The sequence below is a fragment of the Canis lupus genome, chromosome 11 (assembly GCF_003254725.2).
Source record: "Canis lupus dingo isolate Sandy chromosome 11, ASM325472v2, whole genome shotgun sequence".
Lineage (NCBI taxonomy): Eukaryota > Metazoa > Chordata > Mammalia > Carnivora > Canidae > Canis > Canis lupus.
Genome location: NC_064253.1, coordinates 11,294,746 through 11,311,693, shown reverse-complemented (window position 1 = coordinate 11,311,693; position 16,948 = coordinate 11,294,746). Strand labels below are relative to the sequence as shown.

Sequence of the window (16,948 nt, the reverse complement as noted above, 5' to 3'; positions counted from 1 at the left end):
TGAGTATGCATTGGGAAATTCGTCTGGTTAACTCCTTATGGATAAACGTTAGTCACCAGCATCCCTCCCCACCCCACCCCCGCCCCCGTTCCTCCCCGACTCTCGCCCCCAGCACCCTCCCCACCTCCCGACTTCCCGCCTCTCCAGGGCTGGTGACCTAATAGCATTTTTCTTCATGCATATTTTGGCGTCGCCCCATGGCCTGGCTGCCTTCGCCTGTCTGAGTCTTTTGAAATTCCTGCATGTTCGCCCCAGATTAAGCCGAGTGTGTCTCAGGATGTGTGCTCCGTTTTGTTCTTTCCCCTTAACGCTCCCTGTGCAACGTGTCTGGGGGGAGGAGGACAGGACGGGAGGGAGGGGCAGAGGCGAGGAGCTGTCCGCCTTGCACGTTTCCAATCGCATTACGTGAACAAATAGCGGAGGGGCTGCCGGGCCAGAACTGCTTGTGTAACTTTGCAAACGTGCCAGAAAGTTTAAAATCTCTCCTCCTTCCTTCACTCCAGACGCTGCCCGCTCGCCGGGGCCGCCGCGCCGCTCCCCGCCGCCTTCCAGGAGGACTGGGAAAGAGGAGACAGGCGGGTGCCACGTCCCAGCAGCCGCCTTTGCTGGACAAGGGTCCGCAGCCCACCCTTGGCATTGCTTGTAGGGACTGAGTTACCGGCCTCCCGGGTTGAAGATTTCTCCCCTCCCTCACGTGATTCGGGCCCCGTTTCTCTCTTCTCCGATCTGCGTCCTCCCGGAGTGGGAGCAGTCAGGCGACGGGAGCGATGCGCTTCGCCTGGACCGCGCTTCTGCTCGGGCCGCTGCAGCTCTGCGCGCTCCTGCGCTGCGCCCCGCCGGCAGCCGGCCAACAGCAGCCCCCTCGCCAGCCGCCCGCGGCTCCGGCCGCCTGGCGCCAGAGGATCCAATGGGAGAACAACGGGCAGGTGTTCAGCCTGCTGAGCCTGGGCTCGCAGTACCAGCCGCAGCGCCGACGGGACCCGGGCACCACCGCCCCGGGCGCTGCCAACGCCGCAGCCCCGCAGCCGCGCACGCCGATCCTGCTGCTCCGCAACCGCACGGCGGCAGCGCGGGAGCGGGCCGCAGGCACGGCGGGGGGCGCCGGCCGACCCAGACCCGCCGCCCGCCACTGGTTCCAGGCTGGCTACTCGGCGTCCGGGGCCCGCGACGCCAACCAGACCGCGCCGGGAGAGCGCCCGGCGCTCAGTAACCTGCGGCCGCCCAGCCGCGTGGATGGCATGGTGGGCGACGACCCCTACAACCCCTACAAGTACTCCGACGACAACCCCTATTACAACTACTACGACACGTACGAAAGGCCTCGGCCTGGGAGCAGGTATCGGCCCGGATACGGCACCGGCTATTTCCAGTACGGTAAGCACCCCAAGTCGCAGGAAGCAGCCGCGCACCCCTTCCGCCACTCCGTGGCTCCCCAACGTGGCTGCCTGGGCGCGGCAGGCCTTAGTCCCCGCGGCTCCGATCCCTCCCCCTGCGCCTGCAGAGGCAGCCCTGGAATCCGGTGCAAACCGCGCGCGCCTGGCCCCTCCTGCTTTCTTTCCACTTTGCTTTGCAGCCCTTGGCGTCCCCCGTCCTCCTGCTACCCGCAGCCCGCTTGGGTGAAGGGTGAGGAGTCAGGGACACGGAGGGTACCCAGGGCCGGGGTAGGGGGTGCTGGGCTGGCTCACAGCTACCTATCCCCATCGCCTCCTGACGTTTAGGTCTCCCGGACCTGGTGCCAGATCCGTACTACATCCAGGCGTCCACGTACGTGCAAAAGATGTCCATGTACAACCTGAGATGCGCTGCAGAGGAGAACTGCTTGGCCAGGTACTGGTCGGGCTCTCCGCGGCCGGGCTGCCCCATCTGTGGGTCAGGCGCTGCTCCAGCGCCTGGTCCTCCTGACTGCTGCTCTTGTTCCATGCACACAAGAATTGGGAAATGCGGCAAGAGCTGGGAAGTGGAATGTGGTCTCCTGGGCATGCTGAACTGGATGGAGAGTTTAACATTTTCAAGATTTCTGTGGGTTCCGACTTTCAAACTGTGACACACATCAGGGAGATGGGGTAAACCCTAATCCTGGAGAGTTGAGATCTCGCGTTCTTTTTCCAAGACCCTCAGACTTTGGAGCTAGTGGTTTCCCATAACTTTCTATCAAAGAACTGTACAATACCATGGAAAAAATTTTGTAATGGAAGAGCTTGTTAATAACCCCTTAAAACACAGAGGGCTAATTTGCCAGTGTGGCACCCCTCATCAGCAAAGGTTAGGTTTTCTTCTTTTGTTTGAGGCCACAATTTAATTTCGTTGTTTTGGTATTACTTCAGCCAGAATAAGAGCATGATCAAGAGCTTTGTTTTTGAATCAGTCCTAAAATAAAGTCATAGCAATTTGGGGAATGGAATTCTCTGACTTTGCCGCTGGGAAACCAGCAGAGGGAGCAAAAGATGTTTTGATAGGTCTCATAAAATTTTTTTCAAGTGGAAAGTGAAAATACTCAACAGTATGTGAATATATATTCCCACAAAATATGTTAGAAGGAAGAGAGTAGTGTTTATCTGTTCAGTTCTTCTTCCACTTTGACCCTTTGTAACTGTCAGGCTAAAGGAAGAGAAGAAAGCTGAACTCATCCATTTTGAGTCTTGCACTCCCTAGGATGTTATTACAGTCATGCCATTGTTTTCAAGATAGCGAAATTGCAAAATTATTTCTCTAATCTGGGTGTATGCTTCTAGAATTATTTCCCCACTTTACATCTTAGGAAACTATTTAAGAAGAAACGTATTGTTAAATTCAAAGTTCTTAATAAGTACATAAGATTTTTTAAAAAAATTTGAGATAACTGCTACTCATTCATGTGGCTAAACAAGAACTGATTATAAGTACAAAATTTACTTATCACACGTACACTCTTAATCCTAATTTTATTATACTTTTTAACTGCAGGTTTCTTTTTTTTTTTTAATTTTTTATTTATTTATGATAGTCACAGAGAGAGAGAGAGAGGCAGAGACACAGGCAGAGGGAGAAGCAGGTTCCATGCACCGGGAGCCTGATGTGGGATTCGATCCCGGGTCTTCAGGATCTCGCCCTGGGCCAAAGGCAGGCGCCAAACCGCTGAGCCACCCAGGGATCCTAACTGCAGGTTTCTATAGTGGTCATTCATTCACTGATTCAACAAATATTCACTGAACTCTGACCACTTGCCAGGCATCGTTCTAGGATCTGGAGATTCAGCAATAAACAAAATAAGCAAAATGCCCCAGGTCTCTTGCAACTGATAGTCTAGTTGGAGGTGGGAGGTAGTTGCCATTATAAAATGGAAAGGGTTTTGCTTGTAATTCATCTTTAGATAGTATCCTGTGAAAGTACTAATGTTTCCTTCTTCAAAACCACAGCTCAGCATACAGGGCAGATGTCAGAGATTATGATCACAGGGTGCTGCTAAGATTCCCTCAAAGAGTGAAAAACCAAGGGACATCAGATTTCTTACCCAGCCGACCAAGATATTCCTGGGAATGGCACAGTTGTCACCAGTAAGTGGATGGGCCTCCTAGGTCCTTCTGAGTTGTGTTTTCCTTTTTTTCACAGAGTTCTTGATGTGACAAGTGCAAAGTCTTATTTCTTACAGAAAAGGGAGAAAATTACTGTTATGATTACATTCAGAATTTTCTCTGTGTAATGTGACATCATCAAGGAAACATATCAGCTACAGGATCCTGTTATCTTTTAAAATGGAAATTCAAATCCAGCTCGTTAAAATTCTAAGTTCAGCTCATTAAAACTGCTGATAGGGATACAGCATTGGCTTCCCTAATATTTTATTCCAATGAATTATAGGTAAGATTTCCAAAAAAAAAGCTTGTTCTAGCCAAGATCACCTACAGTTAGTCAGCATTTCATAAAGTCCACAGGTGATCAGAAGGATTCATATACCAATCTCAGAGAAAAATAGAGATGATATACTCCATGAGCTGAGAAGGACCTACCTCTGTCTTTTAAAAGGCCTGTATCAAAGCCAGGGTAATAGCCTGCTTTGTCCTAAATTTAAAGATCTTTATAGAAGGTGGTTCTATGATTTGCCTTGGTAACTTGTCCAGGTACTTAATGCCAGGAAATCCTGATGGGTGCCCTGAAACCTTCTGCAATTTGAGCAATTTTTTCTTGTTCTTTCCTTACATGAGAAGATAAACATCTCAGTACCTTCCCTGAAATGAAATGAGAGAAAACAGATATAAACACTGAATTTTCTGATAAAATAAAATTATTTCATTTCTCAATAAAAGTTTATACTTATTAAATAATAATTGTGGGAAAAACATACCATTATTTCTCCTTTGCATTTTAGTAATGGTTTTGCATTTTTAAAAATCTCACAGAAACCTCCCATGAGTCATGTGCTCTTCTTTTATTTGGAACGAAACATCAATCCTGGCAGCCAAAGGAAACAGATTAGAGAGCATATGGCAGGTTTTACTTAAATGCAGATAATTTAGTATCTTTTTCTATTTAATATTCAAAGATAAAACAGGGTGTAATAGGAAAACAAGATATTCAAACTAAGTCATTTTTTATTCCTAGAAGCAAAGCTAAAAGCTTACAATTCTGATAGATCTCTATTCCTAGGAAAAAGGGCTAGCATGAATCTGGCTTTAAGAAGATAAACTTGATCTCAATTTTAGTGTGAAAACACGTGTGGGAGGCAGTGGGGGAGTCATCTAAAGTCCTCATGGCTTTGTTTCTCTGTATGTTACTGACCTCTGTCTCTGTGTTGTGTGGGACATCAGACATTACCACAGCATGGATGAATTCAGCCACTATGACCTACTTGATGCCAGTACCCAGAGGAGAGTGGCTGAAGGCCACAAAGCCAGTTTCTGTCTTGAGGACACATCCTGTGACTATGGCTACCACAGGCGATTTGCATGTACAGCACATACACAGGTAGGTTGGCCCTCTGACATCAGAAACCTAAAAGCTTCAGAGAGAAAACTGTGGTCTTCTCTTTTCTTTCCTCCTGCCACTCTTTTATAAACTATTTCATTTAGGGGTTCATCTGATCAAGATGGAGAATAACTGGGAAAAGGAAACTGGTCTCTTGAGGATTTTATTTATTTATTGATTGATTGATTGATTGATTGATTGATTGATTTAGAGGGAGAGAAAAGTTGGGGATGGGCAGAGGGAGAGAGAGCGATAGGGAATTCCAAGCAGACTCCAAGCACAGAATGAAGCCTGACGTGCGGCCAAACTCATGACCCTGAGATCATGACCTGAGCTGAAATCAAGAGTCAGACAATTAAGTGACTGAGCCACTCAGGTGCCCCAGATTCAAAGTAGTTTTTAAAGACTTTCATCATTTCAAAAAGTCAATGTGCATAATCGCTATGTTCATAGTGAAAAGCAGTGGTTTAGTCCCTGAACAAATCTGACTGGCTTCCAGTATCTGCACTCATTCTGTACTCTTTAACTGCCTCGGTAAATAACTGTGGAGGAGACACTTCTGTTTTCTCACCTTCAAAACCATTCCTCTCTCCACCCATTAAGCTAGAGAGAGAACAGTGCTTGGGGTTACCCAAAGAGAGAACCTACGTTTCTTATAAAGCACCTCAGAATCAGTCTCTTTTAAAGCATGCAAATGAGAGCGGAAGGATATAATTTCTTTTTCCACACGTATGTAGTTAAACCTGCGGTATAATTGATGTCAGATGTCCTTTGTGGATTTTTAAAAATCGTGCTGACCTAAACAGTGTGTATGTCTTATAATGGGAAAATGTGTGTCAGTTAAAAGCCAAGCCAGTATTTCTATAAGAAACCCTCATTTTTATAAAGGGACATTATAATTTTACTCCAGCGGAAATTTTGGCAAGGGGCAGTGAATGTGCATGACGCACCAAGGGATCAGCAGCTGGCATTTCAGGGAGCAAATTCCAGGGCTGTGGCAGGAAGCTTTTCAGTGACCTAAATGTTACCACTGCCTCTTCCTCTGAGCTTTAAACATCATAGCAATTGCAGAGGGAAATGATTCAATTCCATGCTCTGGGGGAAGCAATGCACTTACTCTAAGTAAAAGTTGATGCAACCTACCCACATTACACATATGTGGGCAGAGAGATTCCCTTTACACTCAGTGATCCACAGTCACCATCTGCCCGTGTTGTGGCTGGAGTTTATTCTCTCCATTTAGAAAAAGAGGCACTATGGACAGCTGTGTGTTGAAATATTTGAATTTAAGTCTATAGCTATATAAAGTACTTCAGTCTCTCAATTCCCTGGGGTGACCCAACTTCATTTTCTATGGGAGCTTTCTGACTAATCATCTTCTGTTTATATCCTATTTAACTACTGTTCACCATGTCTTGCGTTAAAAGTGATTTGTTTATTCGTGTTTTTCACTATACTGGTGTTTCTTTAACATGGACTTCATTTGAAGGCACAAAAAAAAAAAAAAATTCTCACAAAGCCCCAGTGTTGACTTAGATTAGTTGTATTACAATGCTGTTTAAGTGTATCCAAACATAAAAGAAGATATAACTTCCTTATATCTATACTTCCATATAACCCTTAAGTTCTTAGATAACGAATTTACATTTTCAACATATATGAAACTAGAAACAGTTACATTAACATCATTAATTTAATGTAACCAACAGTTCTTTTGCTAAAACCAATGAGCTAATTTAGCCAGCACTGGTGAAAGCTCTACATTTCACCTGTTTTTAAAGTTTGACTGTGAATACGTGATATGCTTGTTGTTTTTTTAATAGTCTTAAAAATTCCTATTATTTGTGTACAAGTTCAAACAATCAAAGTTAAAACTTAACTTAAATCCTGCCAGCTGGAGTACCAACTTCAGCACTCTTTAAAGCTCTTTTGTTCACTTGAAGGTAAGATCAGTACTGTAGCATTCTTTAAAGTCTTAAATCGATAGCTAATCAGTCAATGGAGGTGTTACAAATATAGGTAGGGGTGGGACTCCAAGTTAGCAGCAGAGCAACAATTACAATAGCTAGCACTTACTGAGTATCTACTACTGCCAGGATCAGAATTAAATGTGCCGGGCCCAGAAACTAAACAATCTTCATCTGGTTCTCCCTGCTGCAGCACAGGTACTTTTGAGTTTGGCCTGTGTGTACTGCTGTGTGCTGTATGAAAGCACGGTGCTACACCATTCTTCCCAAATTAGGCAATAGCCATACTGGCATTGATAGAATATGCTTGGCGGGTTTTGCCATCTCTTTGGTGATCAAAGTGTTCTTAAGACCAAAGAAATTTTGGGTGCTGAAATTAAATGGCAGTAATGAATTAAAATGATTCTAGCATATGATTTTAAATTTACTTTAGATGAGCATTAGAATGAAAATATAACAATTCAAGCTTCTCAAGAAGAACTAATGGAATCAAGAACCCACCTATGGACTTCAATTTAAGCAAATTTTCCCAGACTGTAACTTTCTGGAGAGTAAGGACCCTATCTATTAGAATTTTTCTCCTTCCTACCTGTAGAAGGCACTCATTTCCTTATAGAAGTGAGTATCTTAGTAAGTGGACTGATGTGCTGATATTCATTAACTGAGGCATACATTCATCCTTTTCTTTCAATAAAATATTTCAGTGGGATATGAGACAGAGAATAGTGTGGTGGTCAAGACTAGGGACCCTGGACCCCAAACATCTAAACTCAAAACCAGCTCAGCCATTTGCTAGCTATATATCCTTGAGTGACTTTATTGACCTTAAAGTGACTCATTTTCCTCATCTGCGAAATGGAGATAATAATAGCACCTATCTCATGTACTTGTGAAAATTGAATTTATAAATGTAATATGTTTAAAATTGTTAAACATAACAAAAAATGCAACAAAAATCCACTCTCAGGGAGTTTATAATCTCTAGTTAGATATATTCTAATACAGTACTGTTATAATACAGAGTGTTAGAGGACAAACACTATAAAATCTGGGCAGAGTAAAGGAAGGTAATTTCCAAGAGAAAGTGGGAAGGGTTGTACTGACGACACTTGAGCTAGGTGGATTATTACATGGCCATTATTCTCGAACTGGTGATATTCTAGAATTTTGATAGAATCCTGTTCTGTCAATTTAAGATTGTATTTATCGCTGGTGATTGATGACACTTTTAAGAAGCTAGATGTACTACTACTTATATTAGTCCTGTATTTTTTTTAGCTGGAGGTGCTATAAGGCTGAGTAATATATACTTCTCAAAGGAGATGCAATATAAGTATAGTTTTATGTCAAACTCTTGTAAGTACTAACTTAAAATTTAATTTGCAAATAATAAGCACATTCTTTAGCATACTCTGACCATTTATCCTATTTTTAAATGTTTAAATTTTATTTGTTTTAGGGGTTGAGTCCTGGCTGCTATGATACCTACAATGCAGACATAGACTGCCAATGGATTGATATTACAGATGTAAAACCTGGAAACTACATTCTAAAGGTAGAGACTTTTGAAAATATAAACCTATAATTTATTTCGATTGGAACTCAATGGGCCTCCCCTTCTGAATCACTGTTAAATAATCACAATCGTGCAAGCAACTATACGCCTCCTAGAAATATTTCTTACCAACCCATATATATGAAAAAAAAATTTTAAGAACTTTGGGGGAAAATATATAGCCTCTTTCTATAACTTCTCCAGAACTTTACCACTTGCCTAACTTTTTAAATCCCCTCCCTGCCTGATTTAGTTGAAGCATTTCCTTGTTCTAGCCCTGTGGAAATAGGAAGAGAGTAACCAGCAAACACTGCTGACGAATTCTGAAACATGGATGATGTTTATGTTGCCTAGGTCAGTGTGAACCCCAGCTACCTGGTGCCTGAATCGGACTATTCCAACAATGTCGTGCGCTGTGAAATCCGCTACACGGGACACCATGCATATGCCTCGGGCTGCACAATCTCACCGTGAGTCCCATTTGCCTAGTTTCATAATTCTCTTCTCAAAGTGTTTTAGTTCACTGACAGGCATTAAACATATATTTGTATTTTTTTAAATGTTTATTTTTATTTATTTGAGAGCAAGAGAGAGAGAAAGCAAAAGAGAGAGCACGAGTGGGGGGAGAGGTAGAGGGAGAAGCAGACTCCCTTCTGAGCAGAGAGCCTGATGATGCAGGGCTCAGGGCTTGATCCCAGAACCCTGGGATCATGACCTGAGCTGAAGGCAGATGCTTAATCGACTGAGCCACACTGGTGCCCCTCTAAGTGTCTGTTTCTAATACTACTGCAGCTTCCTTATAAGACGGTCCATGTTATCACATCATTAGAGCTGATCTTTCTTTGACGAGCTAGAGAAGGGGGTGGGGAAATGTACTCACGTTTTTATCATCTTTTTTTTTAAATCATCTTTTATCATCTTCATCTAAGCTCAGCTAAAGCTTAGCTTCCAAGACAAGACATACACACAGAACACGCTGTTTATCCAAAAAGCCCGTGTGGCGGCTGAATATGTAAAACATGCAATGTGCAGTGTGGGTGACCTTGTGGGATCCCAAACAGTTGGATTTCCTGTCTCCTTGCCAGAATCCATGAAGCAGCTCTGAAGAAATTCCTAGAGTTCTTTAAAATACATTTTGAAAATCATTGCCTTAAAGTATTCCAACTGAAGAGGTCAGACTGCCTGTTCTATAGAAACCCAAGATTTTACAAATTTGAGTTCTAAAACCACAAGTACTAGAAAAGTGCCTTACAAAAGGAAGGGCGTGTGGAGGTTCCTCTGTAATTTTCTTAAGCCCTGGAACCCTTCTGTGAATGAAATCTTAGAGGGAATCCCAGCACATGAATATTAACAGGGGTGGTGCTGTGATTAAAGTAATGGGACCAAGGTTAGGTAGTTTGATTTGCTTGTCTCTCTTCTACTCCATCCTTAAGCTTACCTGCTCTAGTATTGCTGGGTTAGTGATCCTAACTTCCTAACTACCTGTGCCACCTGTGACTGATCACAACAGAAAAACAGCATTAGAATGATATTGAACATGCATCCATGCAGGAGAGGCACCCATGTCTCTGGGTCACGTGGAGCCCTGTCAAAGAGCTACGCTTACACTTAATAAACATTTCTCCCAGATACTCAAACCAGGACAACAGTTGGCCACCCATACATCTGTAGTTTGAGGGGTTTCCCAACTTCCTTAAACCTCATTGTTGAGGTTGTCTTCCACACCCGGGCTCCTGGCCAGGGGATGTGTGAGGCTTCTATTGAGCAGTGCATGTTCAATGTATAGTGTCTTGGGTTGCGTTCACCTTGGAGGGAGCCCTTTCCTTATTCCATAAAGGAGCAGAACCTGTGCTTTACAAGTGTCATCACAACTTTGGAGATAGATGCAGCCTAGAACAGCAAAGGGACAGCACAGAAAATAAGATAATCAAATATATTCTTCTGAACATGCCCACAGTGCAGAAAACCTGGCTGGGTTTATGGCCCATATTGTGTGGAGCTGGTCAAAGTATAAATGAAGATCCTCAGCACATAAGTGTAATCTAAGCAAAAATAAAGCATTATAAAATACATGGTTTAATTAATTTCTCTTATTTTTTATCATTCCTTATTCACTCATTCTCTATATATTCATTGACAGTCTCACTTTTGCACTGTGTATTTATTGAGGTCCTTCATCAGGTGTTAGAGAGTAAAACAAAGATAAATATGATTTCTGACCATTTACTGTGCCCCTTTAGCTGTATTATAATAATTTGCAATTAATTACTTGTGGCTGTCCTGTATAATGTTTGTCTCCTACCCACTCTGACATGGTTGGGACCTAGACACTCTTGTCCACCACTGGATTCCCCGGGGGCAGGCCTACCACCATGTAGCCTCTCATTCCATATTCAAATAATAGAGAAATGACCCTCTCCTTCAGGGACTTCAGGATGTGGAATTGAAAGGCCAAGAGAAATACACATATAACTGTAGCAGAGATACACTATGAAAATTCTAAGAGGGGTGAAGTAAAATGCAGAGGAAACAGCAGGACCTCTGCTATAGGCTAGCTGACTCCCAGGTACAACTGCTGGCCTTGCACTGAGAACAGGTCTGGAAACGTGAGTCTTTTTGCATAGAATATGTCTTACTTTTCATCAGTAGAATCTATTGAATTGGGTATTGCCAGGTATTTAAAACAAATAAAAATTATTATATTGCTCCAGCACAGTGTTGTTCTTTTTTTTTTTTTAAACCAGTTGTCACTAACTACAACTAAATTTTAAGAGTGGTTGAGGTAACATTTTAATAAGCAATAATGATCAGATGGAAATATGAGACAGTATGATGACCCATAGTGACTTGTAATCAAATAACAAGATCCACTCTATGTGTGGAAAATAACGAGAGCTATGCAGAGATCATGACAGAGGAATCCTTACCTTCAGGAGAATGATGCCTGGCCTCCTTTATTCTGACTTTCATTTCTGGTCTCCCTTGTGAGGGATCAGCATTCTGAGGAAGGAGAGATTTCCTCTGGCTGAGACTCAGGAGTGGCTTTAGGAAGCATTTGAATGGAGCCTTGAAGGCTGAGGAGGATTGCACTGGGGGCAGTTAAGGGAGGGCATGCCAGGAGAGGTCAACATCCTGGCTGCCCTGTGGCAGGAAGAAACTGCAGGCGTGTTTGGAAAACCAAGTCATCTAGTGTGGTTAAGGAGTTAAGATTTGGGTGAAAAGGATGGAAAGGTAAATTGGGACCAGGGAGCATTGAAGAGCAAGCTAAAAAGTTTGAACTTCATTCTAAAGGCCATGGGGAGTCTTTGAAGTTCTTGAGGAAGGAGTCTAACTTGCTAAACCTAAAGTGTGGTCAGTCTGGTAGCTCTGAGAGCAGCCCTGCCTGTGATTCCCTTGGTAATGTTATTGAACTTTTTTAATTCCTAAAGACATATCATCTCTCAGTTCGCCTCACTGTTTTCATCTCACTGTTTTCATGCTAATCGCATACCGAAGAACATTCCACTGGTAGGTAAAAACTACCCAAGAGAGGGTGTGCCTTTGATATATCCACTCTCTCTCTCAATCTTTTAAAAATTTATTTATAAGAGAGAGAGAGAGAGAGAGAGAGAGATAACGGGCTCTGGGGGAGGAGCAGAGGGAGAGAGAGAATCTCAAGCAGACTCCACACTAAGTGCAAAGCCCAATGCAGGGCTCGATCTCATGACCCTGAGATCATGACCTGAGCTGAAACCAAGAGCTGGATGCTTAACCGACTGAACCACCCAGGTGCTCCACCTCTTTCTTTTTCCCCATCGTAAACAAAATGTATGGACCGAGGGACTGTGGTTCAGGTCAGTTTTATGATACTATGATTAAGTTCTCTCTCACAAAACTTAGTATCTGGAAATTGCTGGCTTATGATTTGGAATGCTTCATTTCTTTACATGAGGACCTATGATCACAGTGTAAACAATATATTTGATTGGTTGGCTTTGACTCAGTCTTTGCCTATTAAGGCATCAGTCTACATCCAAAACAATGCTGGGAAAGGAGTACTGTGGGACAGTGCAGAGGCCATGAACCTGCTTCTAGGTGGGCATACAGTGCTTGCTCTATGGAGTGAGCTCATCTGGACAGGGCTATTGGTTCTCTAAGTCCTGCTTTTCTCTTGGTTACTTCAGAGGCTGTTTCTTTTCACTCTAAACATTAAGTCTGTAGGTATCAGGTATACACTTTCTGCTACTAACATAGTCTCTTCCTTTAAATAATTTTTTTTAGAGATTTTATTTATTTATTTATTTATTTGAGAGAGTGAGTGAAAGAGAGACAGAGTATGGGGGGAGGGTGTTGGCAGAGGGAGAAGCAGGCTCGCCACTAAGCAGCCAAATTCAGGACTCAATCCCAGGACTACAGGATCATGACACAGCCGAAGGCAGACGCTTAACTGACTGAGCCACCCAGGCACCCCTCCTTTAAATCATCATTAAAATAATGTATTAATGAGTAATTTCACGAGGTGACTATTGCAGACTACTGCAGAGGTAGAGGGAAATTGCCACAGATTTTTTTTTAAAAGATCAACTTTAAACTTGTCTACTGTACTCACTCATAATATTATCAAGTTAATAATTTGTCTTATTTTGTTTTCTTAATCTAGGTATTAGAAAGCAAGCCAAAACTCCCAATGGATAAATCAGTGCCTGGTGTTCTGAAGTGGGAAAAGAATAGATTAACTTCAGTAGGATTTACATAATTTGAAAGAGTGAACAGAAAACAACAAGGAACTTTTGTTTGGACTGTTTTATAACATAGCACATAACTGGATTTTGAACATTTAAATTGGCATTATTTGGGAAATTTTTAATATCATTCATATAACTTTGTGAATGAACACGGTGTTTTCATTCTGTAGATGCACACTTTGGCTCTTTGAAGGAAATCCAAATTTCTTATGCTCCTTTGGAAATTATGGTGGAAAAGGGAAATTAACATTTCAGTGTTTCAAAATGAAACAAAATTACTATGAAGTGAGAATTTTCTTAAGTGCTGAAACTTAAGTGAACCAAAACACTAACTGGCTTGTATTTGTCTTAGTATAGATTAATTCAGAAAGGAGGCTCCTACTGTTCAAATAGATACAGACACATTTGGTGCTGAGCAAGGAACAAAGATTACCATTGGTGTCAAGCAATATTACTATATAGCAGAGAAATGGCAATATATGTATTCAGATAGTTACATCCCTATATAAAATTTATGTTTACATTTTAAAATTAGTAAACTCCTGTCTTTCTGTTCAGTGTACCATTTCATTCTGACTTAAGTCAGCTTTTGTTTTGGAACAAAATGAGTAACTGAGCTGTCCAATTCCTGCCTGACATTCGTTGATGCTGCCTTAATTCTTTAATTTTCCTATAGGCAGAGACCTTTTAAGTGGCATTCTTAAAATCACCATTCTGGGGACTGGTGTATGGAGGACAGCTTTGTCTATGGGAGGTCATTCTGATGACAGATGTGATATATTCAGAAATACTAGCTATGTGTTTAAATATATAGAACTATTAGCCTAAAAATTTTCCTGGCTGACATACAAATCATATAAACAAGTCCCCAAAACCACAATTGTCTCTCACTTTAAAAAATTAATTAAAAAAATCTTAGGTTTTCAACTTTTCTACATTTTTCTTTAATGTTTAGCTTTAAAATGAAGAATGCTAAAAACAATTTAAACTATCCAGAATAGATAACATAGTATCTGGATATAGGAACATTATCAAGGTCATCAAGGAATCAGTAACACTTTTTTTTTTCTTTTTCTTTCTGTATCTGAAGTATAAACCAAATTAGCAAAGCACATAACATGACATAATTGAGGGGTTGGTGAATAAGGGAAAAAAAAAAAACTTTCCATAAAACTGAAGGACTGTGCTGCATAATGAGACAGCTGTGATTTTATTTTAAAACTGTGAAACCATGTGCCATAACAAAATTTGGAAAATTCCTTTTTTTTCCTAGTTCTAAAAGGTGCAGAGAGAAATCAAATGACACTTTTAAGTTAGTGGTGCTTAGACAGAAGTCTTCCTGCATTAACCAATATTAAAATCTCAAGCAAGGGATTTCCAATGCCAGGACATGTTTGGTAGAATTTAAAAGTGAGTTGGGATCCCTGTATTACAGGTCATAGAGTTGTAAAGTCTATCAACACCAACTACTAAGAGTCTTTCTGCACTCACTAGTGCCTAGCACAGCAAGAGGGTCTAGAAGATGGACAGTCATCCAGAGGTGGATGCAATCCTCATCTGCCAACAGAGAATGCAGCTTGATAGAGACCAGGAACTTTTATTGATCTGGTATCTGAGCTATGGAATAGTTTCTTTGATGTACCTCTTTGCCTTATATTGCTTTGTTAGTTTTAAGACTGTAGAACCATCCTTTCAAATCATAATCTTTTTTAATAGAGATATTTTAATATACTTGCTTTAAACACACACACACACACACACACACACACACACACACACACACACAAAACTACTGTCAGTATTAATACTGAGCCAGACTGGCATCTACAGATTAAGGCCTATCATTTCATTAAGATTCTTACCCCTATAAAAATTATATTATGGCCTTTGGACATATATGAGAAGACATTTTCTATCATTCACTGAGCCTTCCACCTATCTGTCCACCCATCATCATTTGAGGGCCTAATATGTGTCAGGCACTTACATGCTAGGCCTTGGGATATTAAAAAAAAATCTCTCCCCTAACTTCAATAAGTATTAAAAATGTCATATTACCCTTTAGGTTCACCTTATTTCATTTTTAACAACTATACATGTATGTCTAAAGTTTTTCTATTTTTAGCACTATTGTTTTTCATGACCATATTTTATTTTAAAAAATAAGTTAAAATAAATAGTTATATGCATGTATGTGTTACTAATAATTAAAACTATGTTTTCAATCATTAAAATGTCTGCCTCTTAAATATAACACCTACTATTTGGTTGGTTTTTTTAAAATAACTTTCAATTAGGAGGCTAAAGATTCTTGCTTATTCCTTATGTAAATATTCCTTCCTCCCACTACCCCTCAACACTCTCAAAAAACTTACACATATTGATTTAACACTCAATATTTTTGAACCTCAAGGGATCTCTCCTTTAAGTAACTACAAAAATTGTAATGATTAGCTGGTAAAAGTCACCCATTAATAAAATTTAAATAAAAAACCTAATCCAGTCTTACCAAACTCCACATAAAATATTTTTACAAAAGGAAGCAGAAATAATCCTAAAACTGTTGAGTACTGAAAAGAGACTGGCTTTTAAATTAATAAAGACTAAAAAAATGAACTAAATAGGAAAATAATTTATTGATTCCTTCCATATGCCATATTTGTGGCCTCACACTTATTCAGACTACAGTCTGGATTAAAGATGTCTTGACCTTTAAAGCTAGGATTCAGTTTCCCAGCAGTACCATAACATACGAATCCACACATATGCATAAGAATCCATTGCCTATTTCCAGGGAATCTTTATATTTTTACATAGTAATTTTATTTACAATCTCTACCATCTAATTATTCATTAGGTATTATTCATAATAACGAACAATTTTTTCTCTCTTTGAAATTTCATAGGATAATCCCACATATAAATATCCCCAATATTCGGGTTCCGGAGGAAATGCAGTGCACTAAAATGATTGCAGCACTAAGAATTCATCTTCAGCAAACTTTCTGAAAATACAGACAATATTTTGTTTTAAAAATACCTTGTTTTGATATTAACCATATGGTAACTGATAGGTAAAAATTACCCTTTCCCTGTATTTTTTATGTTCAGAATTTATATTCACAATCAACATATTCAATCTACTACATATTCAATCAACTACTAAAAGTCCTGGGCCACTTTTGAACACTTAAAGCATTTCATTTATCCTTCAAACCAAAATGGTGCTGAAATACTTCAACTTGAATGTAAAATGTATTAAATCTTAGCTCACAGGATATAAACATTTAATTAATATATAACTGCTTGCTACAAACTAAGCGACATGTTATCTGGTATTGTAATGTTTTTAATGAAGTTTTAATTTCTTCCAAATTTTTCAGGTAACCTATTTGTAAAACATTTGTAACTTTTTCTGAAGAGCTCTTATTTTAAATGCCCAGACACTGGCTTTATAGTCTTCTTTACACTCTCACATTCTTTTATTATATGCTTATATTATGATTGCAAGATTATGTAAAAATGCCTTGAATAAATGATTTCAAGTGTCTGTAGTGGTCATTTGTTGCTAAGTGTAAATAAATGATAGGACTTTCATTTTACGTTAAAATCCTAAAACCATATCTATGGTTGGTGGTTTGCTTAACTGCCTTTTTTATTAACAAACTGTTTAAAGAGCTCACATACCTGAAACTTGTCTTTGATGGATAAAAATCTAGCTGATGTTTCTTTTTTCTTTTCTTTTCTTTCTTTTTTTTTTT

The 16,948-nt window shown here is 40.5% G+C and overlaps 1 protein-coding gene across 2 annotated transcripts; it reads left to right on the top strand.

Annotated features, from left to right (window-relative positions):
• Positions 1-362: 362 nt before the first annotated feature.
• LOX (lysyl oxidase) lies at positions 363-16,737 on the top strand. 2 transcript variants are annotated; one of them, XM_049116001.1, is made up of 7 exons: positions 366-1,374; positions 1,719-1,827; positions 3,396-3,533; positions 4,785-4,941; positions 8,368-8,463; positions 8,818-8,933; positions 13,103-16,737. In XM_049116001.1, the coding sequence occupies exons 1-7, from the start codon at positions 768-770 to the stop codon at positions 13,107-13,109; spliced, it is 1,230 nt and encodes a 409-aa protein (XP_048971958.1). In that variant the 5' UTR covers positions 366-767; the 3' UTR covers positions 13,110-16,737. The 2 variants fall into 2 exon arrangements, with proteins under 2 accessions (XP_025288299.1, XP_048971958.1); XM_025432514.3 differs by lacking the exon at positions 13,103-16,737 and having other exon boundaries at positions 363-1,374; positions 8,818-8,937.
• Positions 16,738-16,948: the final 211 nt, after the last annotated feature.